Genomic DNA, 23,999 nt, shown 5'->3' on the forward strand with positions numbered 1-23,999 from the left:
CGGCTTTACTGAGTACTTAATATGTGCCAGAAGTTCTTCTAGGTGCATTTAATCCCCACAAGGTCACTATGAGGTTAAACTAGTATTATGCTCATTTTAAAGATGGGAAAACTGAGGCACTGGTGGTTAAGGGACTTCCCAAAGGTCATAACCCTAGTAAGTGCCAAAGCCAGGAGTCAAACTCAAGCAGCCTATCTTCAAAGCCTACGCATACTGCCTCCCTTAAGAGTAATGATTAATTTTTTAAAATCATAACTTGCTTGGCTACAATACGCTCTATAAGGCATTTTCCACCCACTCTTTCATTTCTCACCACAGCAGCCTAGGGAGGGAGGCAGTGTTTACTTCCAACTTATAGAGGGCAGGGGGAAACAGGCTGTGAAAGGGGGAACGGACTTGCCTTGCCAAGGTCACACAACAAGGTCAGTGGCAGAAGTAGGGCTGGAACTTGGAATTTTCCAAACTAGGACTTCAAATGTGGGGGGCCCTTCCCCAGCCTTGGCCAATTCCCAAGCTCCCCCAATAACATGTCTTCTGGCTAGAGGCCTTGAGCCTCCCTGCTCAGGTCAGCTCTGCCTGGGCTTCCACCCTTCAGCTGCAGGGTCCCAAGGCCGTGTCCTCCACACCCCCTGCCCTCCCCGTCAGATGGGAGGGGCAGGAACTCCAGGGCTGGTGGAGTTTCCGACCAGGCAGGAAAAAGAACAAAGGAACTGAGCTGGGGGGGTGGAGGGGATGGCCAGGAGGGTGGCAGAAGTAGAGGGGACATTTCACCATGGAATATGAAGTCAAGAAAGGGAAGAAGGTAGGTAGGAGGTTGGGAGGGATGCAGGGAATGTCCCCAAAGCTGGGGAAGGGGGCAACCTGGGGCAGGGTGGGGGGTCAGTAGCAAGGGGCATAAGTGGGGTCTTTCTTCTCATTTGGAAATAACTTCCTTCCCACTCTTGGGCAGCCAGACATTCAGGCTCTCAACTCCCTGTTTCTCCACTCTCAGTGGCCTCTGGCATCCCTAACATGGACAGACAGGGATCTTCCCAGGAAACCTGGCCAGACAGACTTAGTTTGGGAGATTCTCCACACCTGCTTCCCTGGTGTTCCTGGTGACTCTCTCCTGCAGCCTCTCAGACAGAGGGACAGACAGACACCCAGCAGATCCATTCTCCCACTCGCCACTACCCCAGACAGAAGGACCCAGTCAGGACAATTCTGATAGGAGGTTGCCTACCCAGGCTTGAGTCTCCCACTTGCTCCCCTGCCCCTCCCCACCTTTCTACAAGGGCCTATGTGTAAGGTGTCAGCCAGAAGCCATTACCCCCACCCCCAGATCCTCACCCCTTCTGACTCTGTAGTTTTCTGGTATGCTTCTCTGGGTGTCTCACCTGGTTGTCTTTGGAGTTCAGGGAGCTACTCTGATTTTAACTTCCATCTTACCCCCATTTCCATCCTCCCCTCTACCCTACCCCCACCAGAAACATGGGTCCGGGCTGTTCTAAAAAGTGCCCACATGAATCACAGAGGGCTCAGAAGAGAGCCAAGACATACATGCATGTTTTCTCTTAGTTTGTTCTTTTAATAGATATTTATTGAATGCCTATTATGCACCAGGCATTTCTTTTGTTAAAGCAATGAATAAATTAATGTAAAATTGCATAGAAGGGCCGGGTGCGGTGGCTCATGCCTGTAATTCTAACACTTTGGGAGGCCGAGGCGGGAGATCACCTGAGGTCAGGGGTTTGAGACCAGCCAGGCCAATGGCGAAACCCCGTCTCTACTAAAAATACAAAAATTAGCTGCGTGTGGTGGCGCATGCCTGTAATCCCAGCTACTCAGGAGGCTGAGGCTTGAACCCAGGAGGCAGAGATTGCAGTGAGCCGAGATCATGCCACTGCACTCCAGCCTCGGTGACAGAGTAAGACTCTGTCTAAAAAAAAAAAATTCATAGAAGGTCCCATGCTCACTGCTGGAGGACAGAATATTAGGGTACCAAGCCCTAGACTGATCAGTTTGAGTCGGAGCTGACAGGTGGAAGGAAAGTGGGTAGGGAAGAATGTTTGAGGCAGAGGAACAGCATGTGCAAAAGCCTCACAGTGGGAAGGAAAGTAGCAAGCCAGAGGGACTGAAGGAGGACTGTGTAGTGGGGGCCCAGGGGACAAGAGTGAGGCAGATGGGGCTGGACAGGTGGGCAGAGCTGAACCACTCAGGGCCACCAACAAAAATACCACCTCCCCACCCCTGACACACACACATACGCAAGACAAAGTCCCAGCTCCATAGCTGGCATTCAAGATATGTTCATCTCAGAATCTAGCCACGGCAGACTGACTGTACACAGCTTCTCCAGGCTCACCCTCATCCAGCCTTTGAGGCATCCAGAACTTTGCACATGCTGTGCCCTCTGCTTGCCATGTGTTCTCCCAGACAGTTTCCTCTCATTCCTCAAAGTTTCTACATACCCCATCCTGGCTTCATGATATTGGTTCTAACATAAGCTGAGTACCCATAAGAATCGCCTGAGGGCTCATTAAAACACAGATCACTGGGTCTTACCCCCAGTTTCTGGGCCAATAGGCCTGGGATGGGGTTCAAGAAATTGCATTTCTGAGGCCGGGCGTGGTGGCTCAAGCCTGTAATCCCAGCACTTTGGGAGGCCGAGGCGGGCGGATCACAAGGTCAGGAGATGGAGACCATCCTGGCTAACACGGTGAAACCCTGTCTCTACTAAAAAATACAAAAAACTAGCCGGGCGAGGTGGCGGGTGCCTGTAGTCCCAGCTACTCGGGAGGCTGAGGCAGGAGAATGGCGTGAACCCGGGAGGTGGAGCTTGCAGTGAGCTGAGATCCGGTTACTGCACTCCAGCTTGGGCGACAGAGCAAGACTCCGTCTCAAAAAAAAAAAAAAAAAAAAGAAATTGCATTTCTGGCCAGGCACAGTGACTCATGCCTGTAATGGCAACACTTTGGGAGGCTGAGGCAGGAGGATTGCATGAGCCTAGGAGTTCAAGACCAGACTGGGCAACATAGTAAGACCCCATCTCTTTAAAAAATATATATATGTATATTAGCTAGGTGTGGTGGTGGTGCATGCCTGTGGTCCCAGCTACTGTGAGGCAGAGGTGGGAGGATCGCTGAGTCAGAAAGAATTTGCAATTCTAATAACCCACAGGTTATGCTGACAGTTGTGAGGCCACACTTTGAGAACCACTGGTTTAGATCCTGGCTACTCAAAGCGTGGTGCACAGACCAGTAGTATCAGCACCAGATGGGAGCTTGGTAGAAATGCAGAGTCTCAGGCTCCAACCCAACCCTACTGAATCAAAATTCCAGGGCACACAAAGTTGGAAACTCACTAGTCTAGGTCATTTATCACAAGCCCTGGAGGTACAGATAGGGTCCAGGTCTCCACTGAATCCTCAGCACCCAGCACAGAGTCCAGCCATACAGGTGTGAATACATGTTTACTGAATGAATGAGTAAATGAACAGATGTATTTGTGGACTTGCGTTCTGTTTACCTGAAAAGAATGTGAGCTCTTTGAGGGCAGGGGGGATGTCTTACTCACATTTGCCTCATTACAAGAGTTAAGTGATCACACCATACATTCACTCAGTGGTTTTCAGCTGAGCTGCCTTTTGAAATTACCTAAGAAGGCTTAAAAAATCTTAATGGACTGAGCTCATTAACCCCAATGGCTCACACCTGTAATCCCTTGGCCTCTGGGAGGCCAAGGCAGGAGAATCGTTTGAGCTCAGGAGTTCAAGACCAGCCTAGGCAACACAGTGAGACCTCATCGCTACTAAAAATTTAAAAAATTAGCAGGGCATGGTAGCACACACCTGTAGTCCCAACTACTTGGAAGGCTGAGGCAGACGGATCTCTTGAACCTAAGAGATCAAGGATGCGGTGAGCTATGATTGTGCCACTGCACTCCAACCTGGGCAACAGAGCAACACCCTATCTCAAAAAAATTTAAAAATTAAAAATTTTATGCCTGTGTCTCAGTCCCAGAATTTCTGATTCAGTTGGTCGGGAGTGTAACCCGGACATCTGAAGTTTTAGAAGGTCCCCGGGTAGTTTGTGTGTGTGTTGGGGGCGGGGGGAGGTTATTTGTTTTGTTTTGTTTTCAGAAGGTCTTACTCTGTCACCCAAGCTGGAGTGCAGTGTTGCAATTGCAGCTCACAGCAGCCTTGACCTCCCAGGCTCAGGTGATCCTCCCACCTTAGCCTCCCAAGTAGCTGGGATTACAGGTGCATACCACCACACCCGGCTAACATTTTTGGTATATTTTTTGCGGAGACAGTTTCATTATGTTGCCAAGGCTGGTCTCAAACTCCTGGGCTCCAGCTATCCTCCAGCCTCATTCTCCCGAAGTGCTAGGATTCCAGGTGTGAGCCACCACGCCTGGCCTTCCCCAGGTAGTTCTAAAGGATAGCCAGGGCTGGGAGCGATTGCTCTAAAGTGCAGTATCACACTTAAGCATGCATCAGAAGCACCCGGCGGGCTTGTTAAACCCTAATTGCTGGGCCCTGCTCCCAGAGTTTCTAATTTAGTGGGTCTGGGATGGGGCCCGATAATCTGCATTTCTCTCAATTCCTAGGTGGTGCTGCTGTTCCAGGAATCTCATGTTGAGAAATGCTGTTCTAGATGGAACTCAAGTTTTCTTTTGAGATTCAGATGGTGGGTCTGGGTTAAGTCCCAGAATTTGCACCTTTAACCTTGATCCAGGCCATTTTTATGCAGGTGCCCCTGGATTCTACTTAAATGTACTTATTAATAATTTCTAACTTTTAGGAAAGCACAGAGAATAGCCTCAGAAATAGCAATGCACCCACCACCACTCCACCCCATTGAATCATAATATGTATTATATATATTTGTATATATACCTATATTATACATATATCATATTTATATATTATATATATACTATATATATGTGTGTGTGTGTTTTTTTGAGATGGAGTCTTGTTCTGTTGCCCAGGCTGGAGTGCAGTGGCTCGATCTTGGCTCACTGCAACCTCTGCCTCTGCCTCCCGGGTTCAAGTGATTCTCCTGCCTCAGCCTCCTGAGTAGCTGGGATTACAGGCTCCTGGCACAACGCCCAACTAATTTTTGTATTTTTAGTAGAGACAGGGTTTCACCATGTTGGCTAGGCTGGTCTCCAACTCGTGACCTCAAGTGATCCGCCTGCCTCAGCGTCCCAAAGTACTGGGATTACAGGTGTGAGCCACCATGCCCGGCCTTGAATCCTAATATTTTTCTGTATTTGCCCCAGCCTAAACTCATTCCTCAAATCTGTTTGGCAGGAGCTACACTCTCACCTTGGTGTTTAGAAAGAAGGTCGTTGGATCCAGAATGCCCACAGTGAACTATTGGTTCCACCACTACTAGCTGGTGACTTTATCAGTTAGTTTCTCTCTAGGGTTTAGTTTTTCCATCTGTAAAATGGGACTTACAGAGGTACCCCTTCTGCAGAGTTTTGGTGAGAATTAAATTAGGTAATGTAAGTAAAAGTGAGCATAGTAAGTGCTCAGTAAAAGCAACCACTGTTATTACTCTCATTCCTCCTCTCCTCCCCAGGGCTTTGTATCCCCCATCCGAAGGCTGGTGTTCCCCAAGGCCGGGCGCCGTGCAGCCTGTAGGAGCAGCGTGAGCCGCCGGCCCCTGCACTCGATGCCCCTTTATCCCCCCGACTACCTCATCGACCCCCAGATTCTGCTGTGTGACTACCTGGAGAAAGAGGTCAAGGTGGGTGCAGGATGAGAAGGGGTGAGAAAACCTTGGGATGAGGAGACCTTCACTTCTCCTTAACACCAAGTTCTAAGCAGCCCTATATCACACAAGGGAAGTTGTGGCTCATGGGAAAGAGGCCTGGGTTCATGTCAGCCTTGCCCCTACCCTTAGCAAGTGACCTCCATCCGCTGAGCCTCCTTAGTGTTCCCATCTCAACATAGGACTCAAAACCTACCCCAGGGTAGAGTGGATGGGAGAGTGTTCTGTGCATGGAAAAGTCCTATCTTTTGTCAACCCACATAACAGAAAGGGAGACTCACTAAAAGAAAATGATGTTTACTCAGGAATAGGCATTGCAATGGGAATATGCGTGTCATAGTAAACTGTGTACGCAGAAGGTAAAGGAAGGCAAAGGTTTTTAAAGGAAAAGTGAGGAGGATTACATAATTGTTTTGAGATAATTATCCCTGGCTGCAAGCATCAATAACAAGGATGGCACCATTTCCAAGTTGGACAAGCAGTTGCTGTCCTTGCAGGAATATGTGTGTGTGTGTAAGGTTGTGATGGTCTTTGTGCAAAGTGGTAGTTTTTACAGTCTTTTTCATAGTTCTTGTTATCAGGTGTTCATGCACGAGAATCCTCCCTTCTATTTGTCAGGGCTTTTAACACAAGTGACTCCATTCTGATTGACAACTTTCACATTTCCCATGAGGTTTTACTGCGGTGACCTTGCTGTTACTCGGACAGTGTCTAGATTAACAGCAAGGCACAAAGGACTTCCACCACTTAGGAGCTGTACTTCTTCTTTTTTTTTTTTTGAGACAGAATCTCATTCTGTCACCCAGGCTGGAGTGCAGTGGCACGATCTTGGCTCACTGTAACCTCTGCCTCCCGGGCTCAAACGATTCTCCTGCCTCAGCCTCCCGAGCTGTGACTACAGGCACGCACCACCACACCTGGCTAAATTTTTTTTGTATTTTTAATGGAGCTGGGGTTTCGCCATGTTGGTCAGGCTGGTCTCAAACTCCTGAGCTCAGGTGATCTGCCCCCCACCTTGACCTCCCAAAGTGCTGGGATTACAGGTGTGAGCCACCGCACCTGGCATGAACACCATGAAGAGGCATGATGGGTCTTCATTTAGCCTAAGAAGATTGATATGGGGGTAGGGTTGTCCGAACTGGCAAACAAGCCACCTAGTAAAATCTGAATTTCAGATAAGCAATGAATACTTTCTTAGCATAATTATGTCCCAAATATTGCAAGGGACTAAAAATACTAAACAACTTAAAAATTATTGTTGATCAACAGTCGGGTGCGGTGGCTCATGCCTGTAATCTCAGCACTTTAGGAGGCCGAGGCGGGTGAATCATGAAGTCAGAAGTTCAAGACCAGCCTGGCCATCTTTTAGTAGAGATGGTGAAACCCATCTCTACTAAAAATACAAAAAATTAGCTGGGTGTGGTGGTGGGCGCCTGTAATCCCAGCTACTCAGGACGCTGAGGCAGGAGAATCACTTGAACCTGGGAGGCGGAGGTTGCAGTGAGCCGAGATCGCACCACTGCACTCCAGCCCAGGCGACAGTGTGAGACTCCATCTCAAAAAAAAAAAATTGTTGATTTCAAGTTCAGATTTAACTGGCATCCTATATTTTATCTGGCAAACCTATGTGGAGGGAAAAGCTAACAAATAAATCTGCTTAAAAATTGAGGACTGAAATTTGATACAGAATAAAAATAAGAGAAAAGGTTTGATTGGTGGATTCACCTAGAATACAACCAAAAATAATTTTTTAACAGTTGGCCGGGCGTGGTGGCTCACGCCTGTAATCCCAGCACTTTGGGAAGCCACGGCAGGTGGATTACTTGAGGTCAGGAGTTTTGAGGCCAGCCTGGCTAACATGGTGAAACCCCGTCTCTACTAAAAATACAAAAATTATCTGGATATGGTGGTGTGCGCTTGTAATCCCAGCTACTCAGGAGGCTGAAGCAGGAGACTCGCTTGAACCCGGGAGACAGATTGCAGTGAACTGGTATCTTGCCATTGCACGCCAGCCTGAGTGACAGTGAGACTCTGTCTCAAAAAAAAAAAAAGTTAATTATTGGCCGGGCGCGGTGGCTCACACCTGTAATCCCAGCACTTGGGGAGGACAAGGCGGGAGGATCACAAGGTCAGGAGATCGAGATTATCCTGGCTAACACGGTGAAACCCTGACTCTACTAAAAATAGAAAAATTAGCCGGTTGTGATGGTGGGCACCTGTAGTCCCAGCTACTCGGAAGGCTGAGTCAGGAGAATGGCATGAACCCGGGAGGCGGAGCTTGCAGTGAGCCACTCCAGCCTGGGCCACAGAACCAGACTCCGTCTCAAAAAAAAAAAAAAAAAAAAGTTTATTATATTGAATAACATCTAAGTGCTAACAGGATATAAGAGTAAAGGAAAAATTTATTGATTTATTTTTTTCCTGACAAAATGATACACTAATTCGATCCAACATTCTTCCCTATCCATTTGACTTCTGCAACAAGATCATAAAGAAGGCAAGTGATTCATAATTCATTTGACAATGATGCTTGGGGTAGAGAGAGCCACTCAGGCCAGAGGAAATTTACAGGTGGTCAGTTCTTTCAAGCTATTATAACAATTTTTGCTTCCCTATGGAATCTTATAGCTAGATGACTATGTGTTAAGGCAATATAAGCCAGCAGTTGAGAGTGTGGGTTCTGGCATGTGGATCCCAGTTTGATCCTCTCTAGCTACCTAATCCTGGGCAAGTTGTTTAGTTAGCCACACCCTGCCTTGGTTTTTCTCATCCTTAAAGCAAGGGTGGGCCGGGCGCGGTGGCTCAAGCCTGTAATCCCAGCACTTTGGGAGGCCGAGACGGGCGGATCACGAGGTCAGGAGATCGAGACCATCCTGGCTAACACAGTGAAACCCCGTCTCTACTAAAAAAATACAAAAACTAGCCGGGCGAGGTGGCGGGCGCCTGTAGTCCCAGCTACTCGGGAGGCTGAGGCGGGAGAATGGCGCAAACCCGGGAGGCGGAGCTTGCAGTGAGCTGAGATCCGGCCACTGCACTCCAGTCCGGGCGACAGAGCGAGACTCCGCCTCAAAAAAAAAAAAAAAAAAAAAAAAAAAAAAAAAAAAAAAAGCAAGGGTGAATGAGTGAATATATAGACAGCGCTCAGAACTGTGCCTGGCTTCTATTATGGGCTCAGTAAAAGTTATTATCAGGTTATATTAATTCATGTATTTCTATCTCAATGTATCCGCACTGCATCAACGAGAAGGCCAGGGTTCTTCAAGATTTCAGGGTGACCTCTCTGTGTCCTTCTCTCACCACGATTTCCATACAGTTCCTGGGCCACCTTACCTGGGTGACTTCCTCACTGAACCCCTCCAGTCGGGACGAGCTCCTGCAGCTGCTAGACACCGCCAGGGTGAGACTCTGGGGAGGAAGGAGGGCAGGATCTCGTCCCCTTCTCCCTCTTCTACCTGCGGACCCCGGGAACTCGAAATCTGCCCCTCTCTGCAGCAGCTGAAGGAGCTGCCGCTGAAGACCACGGCGGAGCAGGACAGCATCCTGAGCCTGTCTGCCCGCTGCCTGCTGCTCACCTGGCGCGACAACGAAGAGCTGATCCTGCGAATCCCTACGCACGAGATCGCCGCCGCCTCCTACCTGCAGGACGATGCGCTGCACCTGCTAGTGCTCAAGACCGGTGCGGCGAGCCGGGACCGGGCGGGGGCGGGGGCGGGGGCGGGGGCGGGGGCGGGGGCGGGGGCGGGGGCGGGGGCGGGGCAGGGGCAGGCAGTGTGCCAGTAGAGGAGAGGTACCTGCGGCGGGGGCGGAGGAGATGGAAAAGGCCTGACCATTCTACCCTGAGACCAGGGGCAGGCCGAAGAGGCTCTGGGCAAGCAGACAGTGCCTGAGGTTGAGGATGAAGGTGGGTGGCCTGAGCCTCTACACTGAGGCCAGGTGGTGGAGCACGGAGAGGGTGGAGAAGCCAAAGACCTGAGGCTAAGGCTGGATCCTCAGTTACCACCCGGCTCTGAGGCTAGAGTGGACCCTCGGGCTGGGGGCGGGGCCTGAGTCCGGGGGCGGGGCTGAGGAGAGGCGGAAAGTCAGAATCCAAGGGGGCGGTCCCTGAAACCCCGGACTGGGTCCCCAGTTAAGGCCCCCTCTGGAGGGGACAGCCTGACCACCACCCTCTGCTCAGAGGGCAGGTGTGAGCCCAGGTGGGCGGGCGGCGTGGGGAGCGTGGAAGCCACCTGGCCACACCACCCGGAGGCCAGGGGTGGAGACTGAGGCCGGGGGCGGGCCCGAAAGTGTGGAAGCGGAATGGGCGGGGAACCGCCGCGCTACTTTAAAGCCAGGGGCCAGGCGGCGGTGGAACGCCAGAGCTGCGAGGTCAGGTCCTACAGGCGGCCTCGGGGGGGGGGGGTCTCTGAGCCCGGATGTCCGCGGCTGACGGTTCCCCGGACCCTCCTAGGTCTGGGCGTGGACCCGGTGCCGGCCGGCGTGGACACCAGCCCTGGCGGCGCAGGACGCGACCCCGGCCCGCCGGGCGCGGCGCCCGAGAAGCGGCGGGTGGGCACCGCGGAGCGGCGCCACACCATCTGCAGCCTGGACTGGCGGATGGGGTGGGGTGGGGGCACAGCGGAGGCCCGGGCCGGGGGAAGCGGTGGCGGCAGCCTGGAGCGCCAGCGCGTCGGGGCGCGGGCGTCGGGCAGCTGGGAGCGGCGGCAGACGTTCAGCGGCAGCTGGGAGCGGCGGCACGGAAGCGGCGGCGGCGGCGGTGGTGCAGGCAAGCCGGGCGGCAGCTGGGAGCGGAGGCAGGCGGGCAGTGGCGGTGGCAGCTGGGAGAGGCGTCATCCCGGTCCCAACCCGCTCGACCCGCAGGACCCCAGCCCCGACGCCTACTGCAACCTGGTCATCCTGGCTGTAGCCAACAGGGTGAGCCCGAGGACAGCCCGCACCCAATGCCCGGCTTCGGGAACGCTGCTTTCCCCCCCCCTTGCCCCCGCCCCACCCACCAGGTTCCTGGGGTCTGCCCCTGCCTTTTCCCTGCACCTACCTCACCTAATGGCTCTTAAACTCCGGACCTGGACACCTCCAGGGCATCTCCCCTTGACTCCTTCAATGGGACGAACTCTCAAAATGGCCAAAACAAACTAGATGTAACCTCCAGTCCGTTCGTTCTCCAGCGTTGTCAGTGTTGGCCCCACCACAGTAACATTCACGAGGACACTAATCACCAGCTTGAATCGAGGGTCAGCTCCTGCCAGACACAGGGCTGCATCAACTCATTTAATTCTCACAGCAACCTCTGGAGGCAAATATTACAACTGCTGTATCCCCATTCTATGGAGAAGGAAACTGAGATCCATAGGTCGCAAGGTCACACAGGAAGCATGTAGTTTTAAGGTTCAAATCCAGGAAATTCAGAGCCAGTACTCTTGGTAACTAAGACAGTCACCCAAGGCAGAAGCCTTCCGCCATTCTTCCTTCTCCTTCCATTTTCCCCTCTTCCTCCCCCATCCTCTTCATTCACCCTTGCTTTTATTCATCCGAACATGTTTATTGAGTGCCAGCTCTGGGTGAGGCAATGGGCTAGGTGTTATGGATACAGACGTGAAAAAGACATCTGGTGTCCATCCTTAGGGAGCTCACAGTCGAGCAGACACCTTCAATTTCTGAGCATTCTAAGCTTTTCCTCTGATCTTGGACCACCAGATCCCTCTGTATAACAACAGTGGTGAATGAAACAGACATAGTTCCTGTCTAGATGGTGAGGCAGATACTAACCAGTAAACTCAGACGCCACAGCTGTCTCTCTCCCCTTGGAACACTTCCTCACTTGGCTTCCAGCTCTCCACTTTCTCCAGGCTTTTCTCCTACCGAGCTGGTTCCTCCTCTTCTTCAGAAGTTGGAGTGCCTCAGATTATGTCCTTGATGGTCTTCCCTCCTCCATCTATCCTTCATCTACCCATTTCTAGGTGATCTGCATCTGAAGATCTAATGACTGTTTCAAACCCAACACATCCAAAGCTGAGCTCCAAACTCCTCCCCCAAACCCGCTACTCCCTTGGTTTCCCTGTCACAATTAATAGCAGCTGTGTCCTTACATTGGTCAGGCCAAAACCTTGCAGTGGGCCTTGGCTGCCTCTCCTGCTCTCTTTCTCACACACACCCCATATCCACTCTGTCGATAAATCCTGTTGGCTCTTATTTTTCAAACATAACCAAGCCTGTAATCCCAGCACTTTGGGAGGCCGAGGTGGGTGGATCACCTGAGGTCAGGAGTTCAAGACCAGCCTGGCCAACATGGTGAAACCCCGTCTCTCTTTTTTTTTTTTTTTTTTTTGAGACGGAGTCTCGCTCTGTCGCCCAGGCTGGAGTGCAGTGGCCGGATCTCAGCTCACTGCAAGCTCCGCCTCCGGGGTTTATGCCATTCTGCTGCCTCAGCCTCCCGAGTAGCTGGGACTACAGGCGCCCGCCACCTCGCCCAGCTAGGTGAAACCCCGTCTCTACTAAAAATACAAAAATTAGCCAGGCTTAGTGGCGGGTGCCTTTAATCTCAGCTACTCAGGAGGCTGAGGCACGAGAATCGCTTGAACCTGGGAGGTGGAGGTTGCAGTGAGCCAAGATCACACCACTGCACTCCAGCCTGAGCAATAGAGCAAGACTCCATCACAAAACAAAAAAAACCCCATCAAAATCCATTTACTTCTCCCCACCCTTCCCCTGTACCCACCCAGTTCCATGCCCTGTTTTCTCTCACCTGAATCTTGTCACCCTCTGACTGGTTCAGCCCTCGCTGACAATCTCTTCCCTGACACAAAGTGGTCCCATTAACATGTAAGTCACATCATGTCCCTAACTCCACATCTTCCAGTAGCTTCCCATTTCACTCCAAGTAAAAGCTAACATCCTTACAATTGCTTACAAGGCCATTTGTACTCCAACCACCATGCCCACTTCCTCTGTGGCTGGAAATAGGATTCCAGACAAAGCCAACAGTGTGCCCTGTTCATCCCACTGGACTGTGAGGGCTTTCGGGTACTGAAGCTGGCCCAGTGCCGGTCACACAATAGGACTAAGTTGGAATTTGTGGAGTGAGTAAATAAGTGTAATCCCAGCACTTTGGGAGGCCAAGGCAGGCAGATCACTAGAGTCCAGGAGTTCCAGACCAGCCTGGGCAACGTGGCAAAACCCCATCTCTACTAAAAATACAAAAAATTATCTGGGTGTGATGGTGTGTGCCTGTCACGCAGCTACTCAGGAGGCTAAGGTGGGAGGATCACCTGAGTTCAGGAAGTTGAGGCTGCAGTGAGCCATCATTGTGCCACTGGGCGACCGGAGTGTGACTCTATCTCAAAAAAAAAGTTGCTTTCCAGGGTTGTCTGAGCATCTGGCTTCTTATCTGAGTCATCCTGGTCCCAAGGAGGATATAGGAGTTAGAGTGAAACGAAACTTGGGTGCTGGTACTAATGCCATGAACCTGCTGTGTGAGCCTAGGCAAGTCACTTAACCGCTCTAAGTCTCAGCATCTTTGATTATAAAATAAGGATCCTCTTTGCCCTGTCCATTTTGTAGGTTTATAGTAAGGATCAGTCCTGGTTTAATTATTAGGACACACCCACTATCCCAAAATGCCTATCCTGAGTTACATTTTAATTTATTCTTTGGACTTTTTCATTTTTATTTTTTGTATCCAACCATCCATTAGCTTGGGCCTTTTTAGAGACACGACATAGAGAAAAACTTCATGAAGACAGTCTCTTCATCAATTACTGGCTTTCTATGTGTCTTGCTTAAGGCATAAAGAGGTAAATTCCTATTCAAATTTGCAGTCTCAAAAAAAGTTTTACCCAATAACTTAAACTCTTTCCTTCTATCAGAGACAATTTTATTTACCCTGCTTCAATTTTCCACTGAATGCTAGGAAGCTCATATCTAAATATGGCTTCCAGTGTTAGTAACTATATTAAGCCTAAAATTTTGATACATTTAATCATCCCTTCTCCTACTAGCTATTAGGAGAACTGGATTCTAATCCTGACTAATCACTTCCCCTCACTGGGCCTCAGTTTCCATACCTATACATTAAACTAAATTAGGACTTAGAAGGGTATCAGGAAGGCTGATGAATCCTCCAGAAATCTGGGGTACATTTTTCATGGCACAAGAGTTAGAGTTGTTACTGAATTCTATAAAGGGGTTCTAAGATCCAGAGAGTAGCCATAGAATTTTGATGGAAAAAGTCTCAAAAGCCAATTTAAAGGGCTCTATAGACGTGTATCTTTGTGTACATCTTCACACTGTGTTTTAGGAAGAAGGGTAACATCTTGGTCGTTGGTGAGGACCTGAGCTCTCTATCCTCCTCCCTGGGCCAGGACGCTGCAGAGGAGTCCTGCGCACTCATCTGTCAGGTCTTCCAGATCATCTACGGGGACCAGAGTATTGAGTGTGTGGACCGGGCTGGCTACCACTACACATCCACTCCTGAACGGCCGTGGCTCTGCAGCCGCAGTGAGTACCAGAACTCCTGGCCTCCCCTCCTGTGAAACATCCCGAAAAGGCCAGGGGAGGGAAGATGTCCCAGGACTTGGGGTTGATGAAGGTTTTTAGGGTTCCTGATCTCTGCCATAATTACAGTGTACCCCGCAATTGTAGGTGAAATGTCAATTTTCTTTTCTTTCTTTTTTTTTTTTTTTGAGGCGGAGTCACCCTCTGTTGCCCAGGCTGGAGTATGGTGACGCAATCTCAGCTCATTGCAACCTCCACCTCCCCGGTTCAAGCAATTCTCTGCCTCAGCCTCCCAAGTAGCAGGGATTACAGGCTTGTGCCACCACGCTCGGCCTTTTTTTTTTTTTTTTTTTCTTTTTAGAGACAGGGTTTCACCAACTTGACCAGGTTGGTCTTGAACCCCTCGACCTCATGATCCACCCGCCTCAGCCTCCCAAAGTACTGGAATTATAGGCGTGAGCCACTGCACCCAGCCATCAGTTTTCATCATGATCTCAAACTTAGCTTCTTCAAAGATGTTTGGATTGCCAAATTCAGAGCAAGCCCCCTAGAGTTGAACTCTTCTCTCTCCCTTTTGTTTTTGTGTCCCTGTATTGCAGAAACCTAAGCACATGTATCTCTGCTTACTGAGCCATTGATCCCACTAAGACCCTAAGGCAAAACCAAGATTTCCAGATGGGTCCTTGGATACACTCAAGGACTAGAAGGAGAATGAGACCAACAGAGGCATGTGTTGAGCACCAGTTGTGTGCCAAGCACCGTACCAGTGTGCCATGTCCTCATAGCAACCTTGCCTGTCCTCTTTGTCACTGTATCCTCTGTGCCTAGCATGAGACCGGGTACATCAGATACTCACAAAGAATTTTTTGAAGGCATGAAAGAACTCTGTGAGGCCTTAGGATTACAGTTTTTTTGTTTGTTTTTTGTTTTTTGTTTTTTTTTTTGATATGGAGTCTCACTGTGTCCCCTGGGCTGGAGTGCAGTGGCGCAATCTTGGCTCCACCTCCCAGGTTCAGGCGGTTCTCCTGCCTCAGCCTCCTGAGTAGCCGGGACTACAGGCGTGTGCCACTATGCCCAGCTAATTTTTGTATTTTTAGTAGAGACGGGGTTTCACCATGTTAATTGGCCAGTATGGTCTTAATATCTTGACCTCGTGATCTGCCCGCCTCAGCCTCCCAAAGTGCTGGGATTACAGGCGTGAGCCACTGTGCCCAGCCAGGATTCCAGTTTTAGAGATGAGGACATTAAGGCTCAGATTAGTTAATAAATTACTCAAGGTCACACAGCTGGTAAGTGGCAGAGTGAGGATTCAAACCCAGGTCTGTCTGATTCTGAAGCTTCTATCAGCAACAACCTCACTCCCCATGCTGCCTTCAGGCCCGTGGGTGAATTCCCCCAGCCATTGTCTCTCGCAGCCTGGTACCAGCAACAGAGTGCTGGTTCTTTTCTTCCGAAGACCCTTGCATCTGTGGGAGCTGTGCTTGTTGGGAAGCTGGGTGGGTTCAACTCTCACAAGGATGATGGGCAAATACATTAGATAATTCAACAAATATTTCAACAAATTCATTCATTTAGCAAATATTTATTGAACACCTAGTAGGTCAGATCCAGTGCTAATCCGTAGGTTATTCTGGTGAGCAAAACCAGAGGTGGCCCTGTCTTCATGAAGTTTACTTAGTGGAGGCAGGCTGACAGTAATTAAATAAGTACACAAATAAATATATAACCACAGGCTGCGCAGGTGGCTCACGCCTGTAATCCCCGCACTTTGGGAGGCTAAGGCAGGTGGATCACCTGAGATCAGGAGTTCGAGACTAACCTGGCCAACATGGTGAAAACCCTTCTGTACTAAAAATACAAAAATTAGCCGGGCGTGGTGGCAGGCACCTATAATCCCAGCTACTCAGGAGGCTGAGGCAGGAGAATCAACCGAACCCGGGAGGTGGAGGTTGTAGTGAGCAGAGATCGTGCCACTGCACTCCAGCCTGGGCGACAAGAGTGGAACTCTGTCTCAAAAAAATAAATAACCACAGACTGTGCCGGGAGAACGTATAATAAGGAACTGACCCCACCTGGAGGGTAAGGAAGCGACACTGAGTGATCAGAGATCAGAAAGGGTAGGGGTTAATAACCAGCTAAATGAGAACAGGACTAGGAAGAGCGCAAGCTCTCCATACTTGGTGTTTCTTTGCTCTGAAGGTTTTCAGATCCTTCCCCTTCACAAATTTCTTTTCCTTCCTTCCTTCCTTCCTTCCTTCCTTCCTTCCTTCCTTCCTTCCTTCCTTCTTTCCCTCCCCCCTCCCCTCCTCTCCCCTCCCTCCCTCCCTCTCTCCCTCCCTCCCTCCCTCCCTTTCTTTTCTTTTCTTTTCTTTTCTTTTCTTTTTTCTTTTCTTTTCTTTTCTTTCTTTCTGTTTCTTTCTTTTTCTTTCTTTCTTTCTTTCTCTTTCTTTTCCTTTCCTTTCCTTTCTTTCCTTCTTTTCTCTTTCTTCCTTTCTTTCTTCCTTTTCCAGGTCTTGCTCTGTCACCCAGCCTGGACTGTAGTGGTACAATCATGGCTCTCTGCAGCCTTGACCTCCCAGGCCCAAGCAATCCTCCTATGTCAGCCTCCCAAGTAACTGGGACCACAGGCATGCACTACCGCACCCAGCTAAATTTTTTGTTGTTGTAGAAATGGGGTCTCTCTGTGTTGTCCAGGCTGGTCTTGAATTCTTGGGCTCAAGCAGTCCTCCTGCCTTGGCTTCCCAAAGTGCTGGGATTACAGGTGTGAGCCACATTTTTTTTTCTTTTTTTTTTTTTGTCTTGCCTGAAACACACAGTTGATAAAATATTCCCTCACATGTTTCCTCATCTGCTGTTCCCAAGGCCCCCCGTGAGGTAGGCAGGGGGGTGGTATTGTCCCCATGTTGGGGAAGTTGAGGATCAGGAGAGGGGAGGGGAGTTCCCCAGGGTCTGCTGTGTGTTGGTGTCAGGGGCAGGACTAGACTTCAGGCTGAGACTGAGGGTGGGGCCTCAGGGAGCAGGGGTTGCTGATCCCTGCTTTGCTGCCTCTCACACTCCCTCTGCTGGTCCTAGGTGAGAGCTGCCGCACAGATGGGACATATGCCTATGATGCCGACTTCAGCTGCTGCAGCTCCTTGTGAGTACAGCCCCTGTCAGGGACTCCACCCTGCTCCCCTACCCCTGCACAAACAGGGTCACTAGTCTCGAGAGGGTAGGAGAAGGTGACCCAACCTTGCTGAGACACTGGGCACTAACAGGGGGAGGTAAACTGAGCTCCCTGACTCTGGAAACTCACAGGATCTAGGCCCCTGAGAGACCCAGGAGACACCAGAACTCAGATGTGGGTCCACACAGGCCTGTGGTTCTCTCCCAGTCATCCAGGCACAGTGGCCTGCAGAAACCAAAATCATAGATAGCTACATGCCAAAAAATCATTTTGGCTTAATTTTGGTTCCACGTAATAGAAAACTCCCAAAAAGAGTATCTTAAACAAGATAGAACTTTTTTTTTTTTTCTTATCTTTGACATAAAATAGAGCAGCAATTCAACATTTCATGGTTGTTAGGAGTTCAGGCTTCTCTTTTCCTCACCTACCCTCTTTAGGACTTGCAGCCATCCTCAAGGTCACCTCATGGACCAAGATGGTGGTTGTAGCTCCAGCCATCACAGTAGCATGCTAGGGGCCTCTTTAAAGAGTTCTGCCAGATTCCCACCTGATGACTTCTGCTTATATCTCATAGGCCAGAACTTTGTTACATAGACATCACTAACTGCAAGCAAAGCTGGAAAATTTAGGATTAAAAATATATATATTTCAGGCTAGATGCAGTGGCTCACACCTGTAATCCCAACACTTTGGGAGGCTGAGGCAGGTGGATTGCTTGAGCCCAGGAGTTCCAAACCATCCTGGGCAACATGGCAAAACCCTGTCTCCACCAAAAATACAAAAATTAGCCAGGTATGGTGGCCCACACCTGTGGTCCCAGCTGCTTGGGAGGCTGAGGCAACAGAATGTGTGAACCCAGGAGGTGGAGCTTGCAGTGAGCTGAGATTGCGCCACTTGCACCCCAGCCTGGGCGACAGAGCGAGACTCCATCTCAAAAAAATAAAAATAAAATAAAATAAAATAAATAAATTCAGGCCAGTTGCGGTTGCTCACACCTGTAATCCCAACACTTTGGGAGGCCAAGGCAGGAGGATCACTTGAGCCCACAAGTTTGAGACCAGCCTGGGCAACATAGGGAGACCCTGTCTCTATTTAAACAAACAAACAAATAAATAAATAAATAAAATGTTAAACAATTCAGTTGGGAACATTACCCAAGGTTCTGTTTAGGATGACCAGCCATCCCAGTTTGCTCAGGAATGAAGGGTTCTCCGGGATATGGGATTTTCAGTGCTAAAACCAATAAAGTCCTGGGTTACTGGTTGATCACCTAGTCATGTTACTAAGGGCTTCAGTTTGGCATGTAGCAGCCTCTGCCAGTGATATATCCCTTACTGTGTTTTCCCTTTTTAGTGGCAATAGATTTGCCTTCCTCATACTGCATGCCCTTAGGCTAGTCTTTAAACAACCAGATATCTACTGGAGAGATAAAATAATGATAATAGCGTTTGAACACTGAGCTTGCTATGTACTAAGTGCTGTTCTATAAAGCACTTTATTTTTTCATCAATATAGTAACATTACAGCAGTTACTGTTTATTGCTTATAGCCCATAATTCTTAGTGTTCTACAAATATTAACTCCTCAATTCTCATGATGACACCAATTATTATTATCCCATTTTACAGATGGAAAACCTGAGAAATAGAGAAATTAAGTTTAGTTTTCCCAAGGTCAACACCTAGTAAGTTGTAGGTCTGGGATTTGAACAGAAGATGGCTGGCTCCAGAGTCCAGTCCCTTAACCACAAAGCTACACTGCTTCTTTGTAGGTAATCATGGAGGATGGTTCTGGAACAATTTGGAGACAAGGAGGCAGGAGCCCAAGGTTGAATTTTTATTAAGCAATATTTCTTGAGTACCTTCTATGTGCCAGGCACTGTGCTGTATGCTGGGGATACAGATGGACAAAAGACAGAGGGCAAAACCTGGGCCTGTCACATAGTAGGTGTTCAACAAATGAAGAAAACCAAGGTTCCTGCTCTTGTGAAGTTTACAATCTAGCATGGGAGGCAATGAAATCACAATTTAACAGTAACAATCATTAATGATAAGTACTAAAGGGAGGCTCAGGGTACTATAAGAGAGGCTGAGGGGGACCCCAACTCAGCTGGAGAGTCAGGAGGGCCTCTCAGAGGTGATGGCACATGAACTGAGGCCTGGAGGATGAAAGGGGGAAGAGCGTTCCAGGTAGAGGGAACAGCAAATCCTGAGCTGACCAGGTGTGGTGGCTTACGCCTGTAATTCCAGAACTTTGGGAGGCTGAGGTGGGCAGATTGCTTAAGGTGAGGCATTTGAGAGCAGCCCGGACAACATGGTGAAACCCCATCTCTACAAAAACTACAAAAATTGGCTGGGTGGCACATGCCCGTAGTCCCAGCTACTCAAGAGGCTGAGGCATGAAAATCACTTGAACCCAGGAGGCGGAGGCTGCAGTGAGCCGAGATCACACCACTGCACTCTAGCCTCAGTGACAGAGCAAGAATCTGTCTCAAAAAAAAAAAAAAAAAAAAAATTCTGAACAGGATAGAGCTTAGTGGGTTTGAGGAGCAGCAGGTGGCCACTGTGGCTATGGCAAATGGTGTGAGGGAGAGGCTGGTCAAAGAGGATGCTTGGGGGTACCTGGAAAGGCCTTGCATGTCACAGGTAGGCCATGGACTGAGGGAGCATGTTCGACAGAGGTTCTAACTCAACCTAGGGGAATTAGGGAACACTCTCCTGAGGAGATGACATTTAAGATCATGAGATAAATACAAGTTCACTGAGCAAAATGGAGGAGAAAGGAGGCAATCCAGGCAGAGGGAACAGCAGGTGCAAACACCCAGAGGTGAGGAGATAGATGGTAGAGGAAGAAGGAGAAAGGGAGCGGGGTGGGGGGGGTGGGTGAGGGGCACGGAGCACAGAGAGCAAAGGCAAGCACAGTGAGAGATGAGGCTTGAGAGGTGCCAGGGGTCAGGGTGTGCCAGGCCTTGGAGGCCAGCGTGCAGTCTAGGATGAGGCCTCCTACCTTCAGCCTGCCCGAGGGTGAGGAGCTGGAGGGAGGCAAGTGAAGGCCCTTCTTCCTGTGCCTGCAGCAATGGCTCCCAGGACACCTTTGAAGCATGTTACAGCGGCACGTCCACACCTTCTTTTCACGGCTCCCACTGCAGCAGCAGTGACCACAGCGGTCTGGGCTTGGAGCAGTTACAGGATTACATGGTCACGGTGAGCTGGGGCCGGTGGTGGGAATGGCATAAGCAAAGTCCTGGAGGCTGGAGTAAACATTTTGGGAATTGCACATTGCCGTGGACATAACCTAAGTAGAAGACCTCAGAGGTCAGAGCAGGAGATGAGGTTAGGAGAGTAAACTGAGGCCAGCTTGTGAAAGGCCTTAACTAATGTCAGCTGGCATTAATTGAGTGCCAGGCACCATTCTAAGCACCTTTCATGCATTATTTCTTTTAATATTTTCAACAACACCAAGAGGAAAATGCCATCATTATCCTCACTTTGCAGATGAGAAAAGCAAGCATCATGGAGGTTGTCAACTATCCAAGATCACAGAGCTGATTCAGAGAAGGGGTCAAGATTTGCACTCAGCAGCTTGAGTCCACATCCTATTCTTAGATGCAGCCTAAGGGATCTAGACGTCCTCTGAGTAGCCCATAGGAAGGTTTTCAGAGGAGAGCTGGGCCAAACATGCCGTTAGGGAAGGCTCTGGGCCTTTCAGGCAGGGGTTGGGTGGGGCTGCTCCCTGGGATTGATCTTGAATGGTGTCCCCCACATAGTTGCGGAGTAAGCTGGGGCCCCTTGAGATCCAGCAATTTGCACTGCTGCTGCGGGAGTACCGGCTGGGGCTGCCCATCCAGGACTATTGCACAGGCCTGCTGAAGCTCTATGGAGACCGGCGCAAGTTCCTCCTCCTCGGTGAGCGCCCCCTGCACCCCCAGAGGTCAGCCAGGGCACCTGCTTGGTCCTTGCCATCCCAGTCAGGCACCTGGGTGCGAATGTTTTCTCCTTATCCTTCAGCCTCTGATGAAACCCAGATCATGAGATTCGCAGGGCAGATGAGGAGCTCAAGGTGCAGAGTAGGAAAAGGATTTGTCAGCACTGGGAGACACTGTTGATAAGAAGAACTAAGCAGTGGTGTGGCCATTTCATCTGCACAGCAAAGCTGGGAGAGGGACTGATTCTTCCCCATCTTACCCCATGCAGAAGCTGAGGCTCAGAAAGGCTAAAAAACATGTCCAAGGTCACACAGCTAGGAAGGAGGGCTAATCATAGGAGGAATAGTACGAACAAGCTGACATGTGCTTGGCAGTTACCATGTGCCAAGCATCATCTCATTGAATGCCCCCATTCTGAGAAGTAGATACTATTATTGGTCCCCATTTTGCAGGTGAGGAAACTGAGACTCAGAGTAACAAAGTGAAGGACTGAGGTCACATAGCTAGTAAGTAGGAATGGAAATAAACTGTTTACAGGGCGCTCAGTATGTGCTGAGTACCTTGTTATTTAATCCTCACATCCCTACCCAGAGAACAGCTGCAATTATCTCAGTTTTACAGGTGAGGAAAATGAGGTTCAACATAATTAATCAATGGGAATGTAATGATGGTACTAATAATAACAACAAAAATAGGCCTGGCGAGGTGGCTCACACCTGTAATCCCAGCACTTTGGGAGGCTGAAGCTGGCGGATCACTTGAGGTCAGGAGTTCAAGACCAGCCTGGCCAACATGAAACCCTGTCTCTATTAAAAATACAAAAATTAGCAGGGCGTGGTGGAGTGCACCTGTAATCCCAGCTACTTGGGAGGCTGAGGCATGAGAATCGCTGAACCCAGAAGGCGGAGGCTATAATAATAATAAAAGTACAGTAATGTAGTATGTAGTGAGCATTCACTGTGTGCTGAGCGCCCTGCTGTTATTAGCTGGCTCAGAGAGTTAAGGACCTTGGGCAAGGCCACACGGCCAGTGAGTGACAGCAGGGATTTGCACCCTGATCTGCAGAGAGGACGCTTCACCTGTGGGAGGGAAAGGGGCCGTGCCCTGAGGACTCACCACGTCCCTCCGCTCACAGGGATGCGGCCCTTCATCCCGGACCAGGACATCGGCTACTTTGAGGGCTTCCTGGAGGGCGTGGGCATCCGCGAGGGCGGCATCCTCACTGACAGCTTCGGCCGCATCAAGCGCAGCATGAGCTCCACGTCGGCCTCTGCGGTGCGCAGCTACGATGGCGCAGCGCAGCGGCCCGAGGCACAGGCCTTCCACCGGCTGCTGGCTGACATCACACACGACATCGAGGCGCTGGCCCCCGAGGACGACGATAACGATGACGACGATGAGGATGAGCCCCGGGGCTCCAGGGGTGGGAGCGACGCCGCTGAAGACAACTACCTGTAGCCACCGCCCCTGCGGACGGTGTGGCCCCGCAGCCCACCTCTGAGTCTCAGCTTTGCCTGGGCGACCCTATCCCCGGGGGAGACCCTATCCCCAGGGCCCACTCATCACACCTGGCGGGGGCGGGGGCGTCTTCACTCCAGGGTCTCGCTCCCTGCCTTTGGGGCCCGGGACCCTGCAGTACCGAGAGTGTCCTGCAGCAGATGAGCGAAGCCGGGCCCTAAAGACCTGGGCAGTCACCCGGGGCTCCCGTGCCGCTCTGCCGGGCTGGGGCTGGGCAGCGATCCTGCTTTGTCCCAGTAGCCCAGAGGGGTCGGCCCCAGAACACCTCCTCCCCGGGACGCCGCAGCTTTCTGGAGGCTGAGGAAGGCATGAAGAGTGGGCTCCACCTGCTGGCAGACTGAGAAAAGAATTTCCAGAACTCTGTCCTATTTTACAGATTGGAAAACTATGGTTCAAAAAGAGGGGAAGGGGCTTGAGGGAATCTCCTGATTCTCCTTATATGACCTCAAACTGGCCATACTAAATAGTGTAGAAGGTCTTTTTAAGGCTCTAAATGTCAGGGTCTCCCGTCCCCTGATGCCTGACTTGTACAGTCAGTGTGGAGTAGACGGTTTCCTCCACCCAGGGTTGACTCCGGGGTGATCTGGGTCCCATTCTGGCCTCAAGACCCCAAGCAAGGTGTTCCTTCAACTCTTGGATTTGGAGCCAGGCCAACCTGGAGCCTCCATCTGGTTAGTGTCATAACCTCTGTGTGCTCCCGTTTCCCCATCTGTCCAGTGAGCTCAGCCCCAATCCACCTAACAGGGTGGCCGTAGGGATTACTGAGGGTTTAGACCTTAGAGCTGAGTCTAGCACATGATAAGTGCCCAATAAATATTCCTTTCCGCATCAAACATTTTCTGACTCAGTTTACCTTTCTTGCCTGGTAATAAGCAAAAGATGCCTAGGTGCATCTTACCGCAACTGAGGTGGGGGTGAGCTATTCAGAAGACCCTCAGGGGAGCTCACTGTTTGGGAAGAAGGAACAATACTTGTCCCCTTGCAACCTTGTTACAGCCTAGCTCTGTGCTCAAGTCCCAAACCAGAAATAGCCAAGACTCCATAGGCAGCCATCTGGGAGTCTGAGGTAGCCAAAGAAATACGAAGGCGAGGTTGGAGAGGTAGAGAAGTCAGGACGGGGACAGCATTCAGCACAGCC

The 23,999-nt window shown here is 50.2% G+C and overlaps 1 protein-coding gene and 1 long non-coding RNA gene across 6 annotated transcripts; one reads left to right on the forward strand and one right to left on the reverse strand.

The window, feature by feature from the left end:
- The first annotated feature begins 734 nt into the window (after positions 1-734).
- CCM2L (CCM2 like scaffold protein) lies at positions 735-23,694 on the forward strand. 5 transcript variants are annotated; one of them, XM_030915103.1, is made up of 10 exons: positions 735-802; positions 5,574-5,741; positions 9,079-9,162; positions 9,258-9,441; positions 10,213-10,676; positions 14,060-14,255; positions 17,325-17,388; positions 20,492-20,621; positions 21,185-21,323; positions 22,479-23,694. In XM_030915103.1, exons 1-10 carry the CDS (start codon positions 773-775, stop codon positions 22,799-22,801), a joined length of 1,782 nt encoding a protein of 593 aa, XP_030770963.1. In that variant the 5' UTR covers positions 735-772; the 3' UTR covers positions 22,802-23,694. The 5 variants fall into 5 exon arrangements, with proteins under 5 accessions (XP_030770963.1, XP_030770965.1, XP_030770966.1 ...); XM_030915105.1 differs by having other exon boundaries at positions 14,120-14,255; XM_030915102.1 differs by lacking the exon at positions 735-802 and adding an exon at positions 4,623-4,670.
- On the reverse strand, positions 19,243-23,081 carry LOC115892796. Its single transcript, XR_004052710.1, has 2 exons — positions 22,460-23,081; positions 19,243-20,668 (listed from the first exon to the last, which is right to left on the reverse strand). It is a non-coding gene; the product is annotated as an uncharacterized LOC115892796 (long non-coding RNA).
- Positions 23,695-23,999: the final 305 nt, after the last annotated feature.

This window comes from Rhinopithecus roxellana, chromosome 13 (genome assembly GCF_007565055.1).
Source record: "Rhinopithecus roxellana isolate Shanxi Qingling chromosome 13, ASM756505v1, whole genome shotgun sequence".
Taxonomy (NCBI): Eukaryota; Metazoa; Chordata; class Mammalia; order Primates; family Cercopithecidae; genus Rhinopithecus; species Rhinopithecus roxellana.

What these genes read in the sequence shown, in the direction of transcription:
- CCM2L (XM_030915102.1), top strand. Translation starts at nt 4,638, where the DNA reads ATGGAACTCAAGTTTTCTTTTGAGATTCAGATG. An exon ending in TTCAGCTGCTGCAGCTCCTT is followed by an intron (nt 17,389 to 20,491) that starts GTGAGTACAGCC and finishes CTGTGCCTGCAG; the next exon opens with CAATGGCTCCCAGGACACCT. An exon ending in GCGCAAGTTCCTCCTCCTCG is followed by an intron (nt 21,324 to 22,478) that starts GTGAGCGCCCCC and finishes CTCCGCTCACAG; the next exon opens with GGATGCGGCCCTTCATCCCG.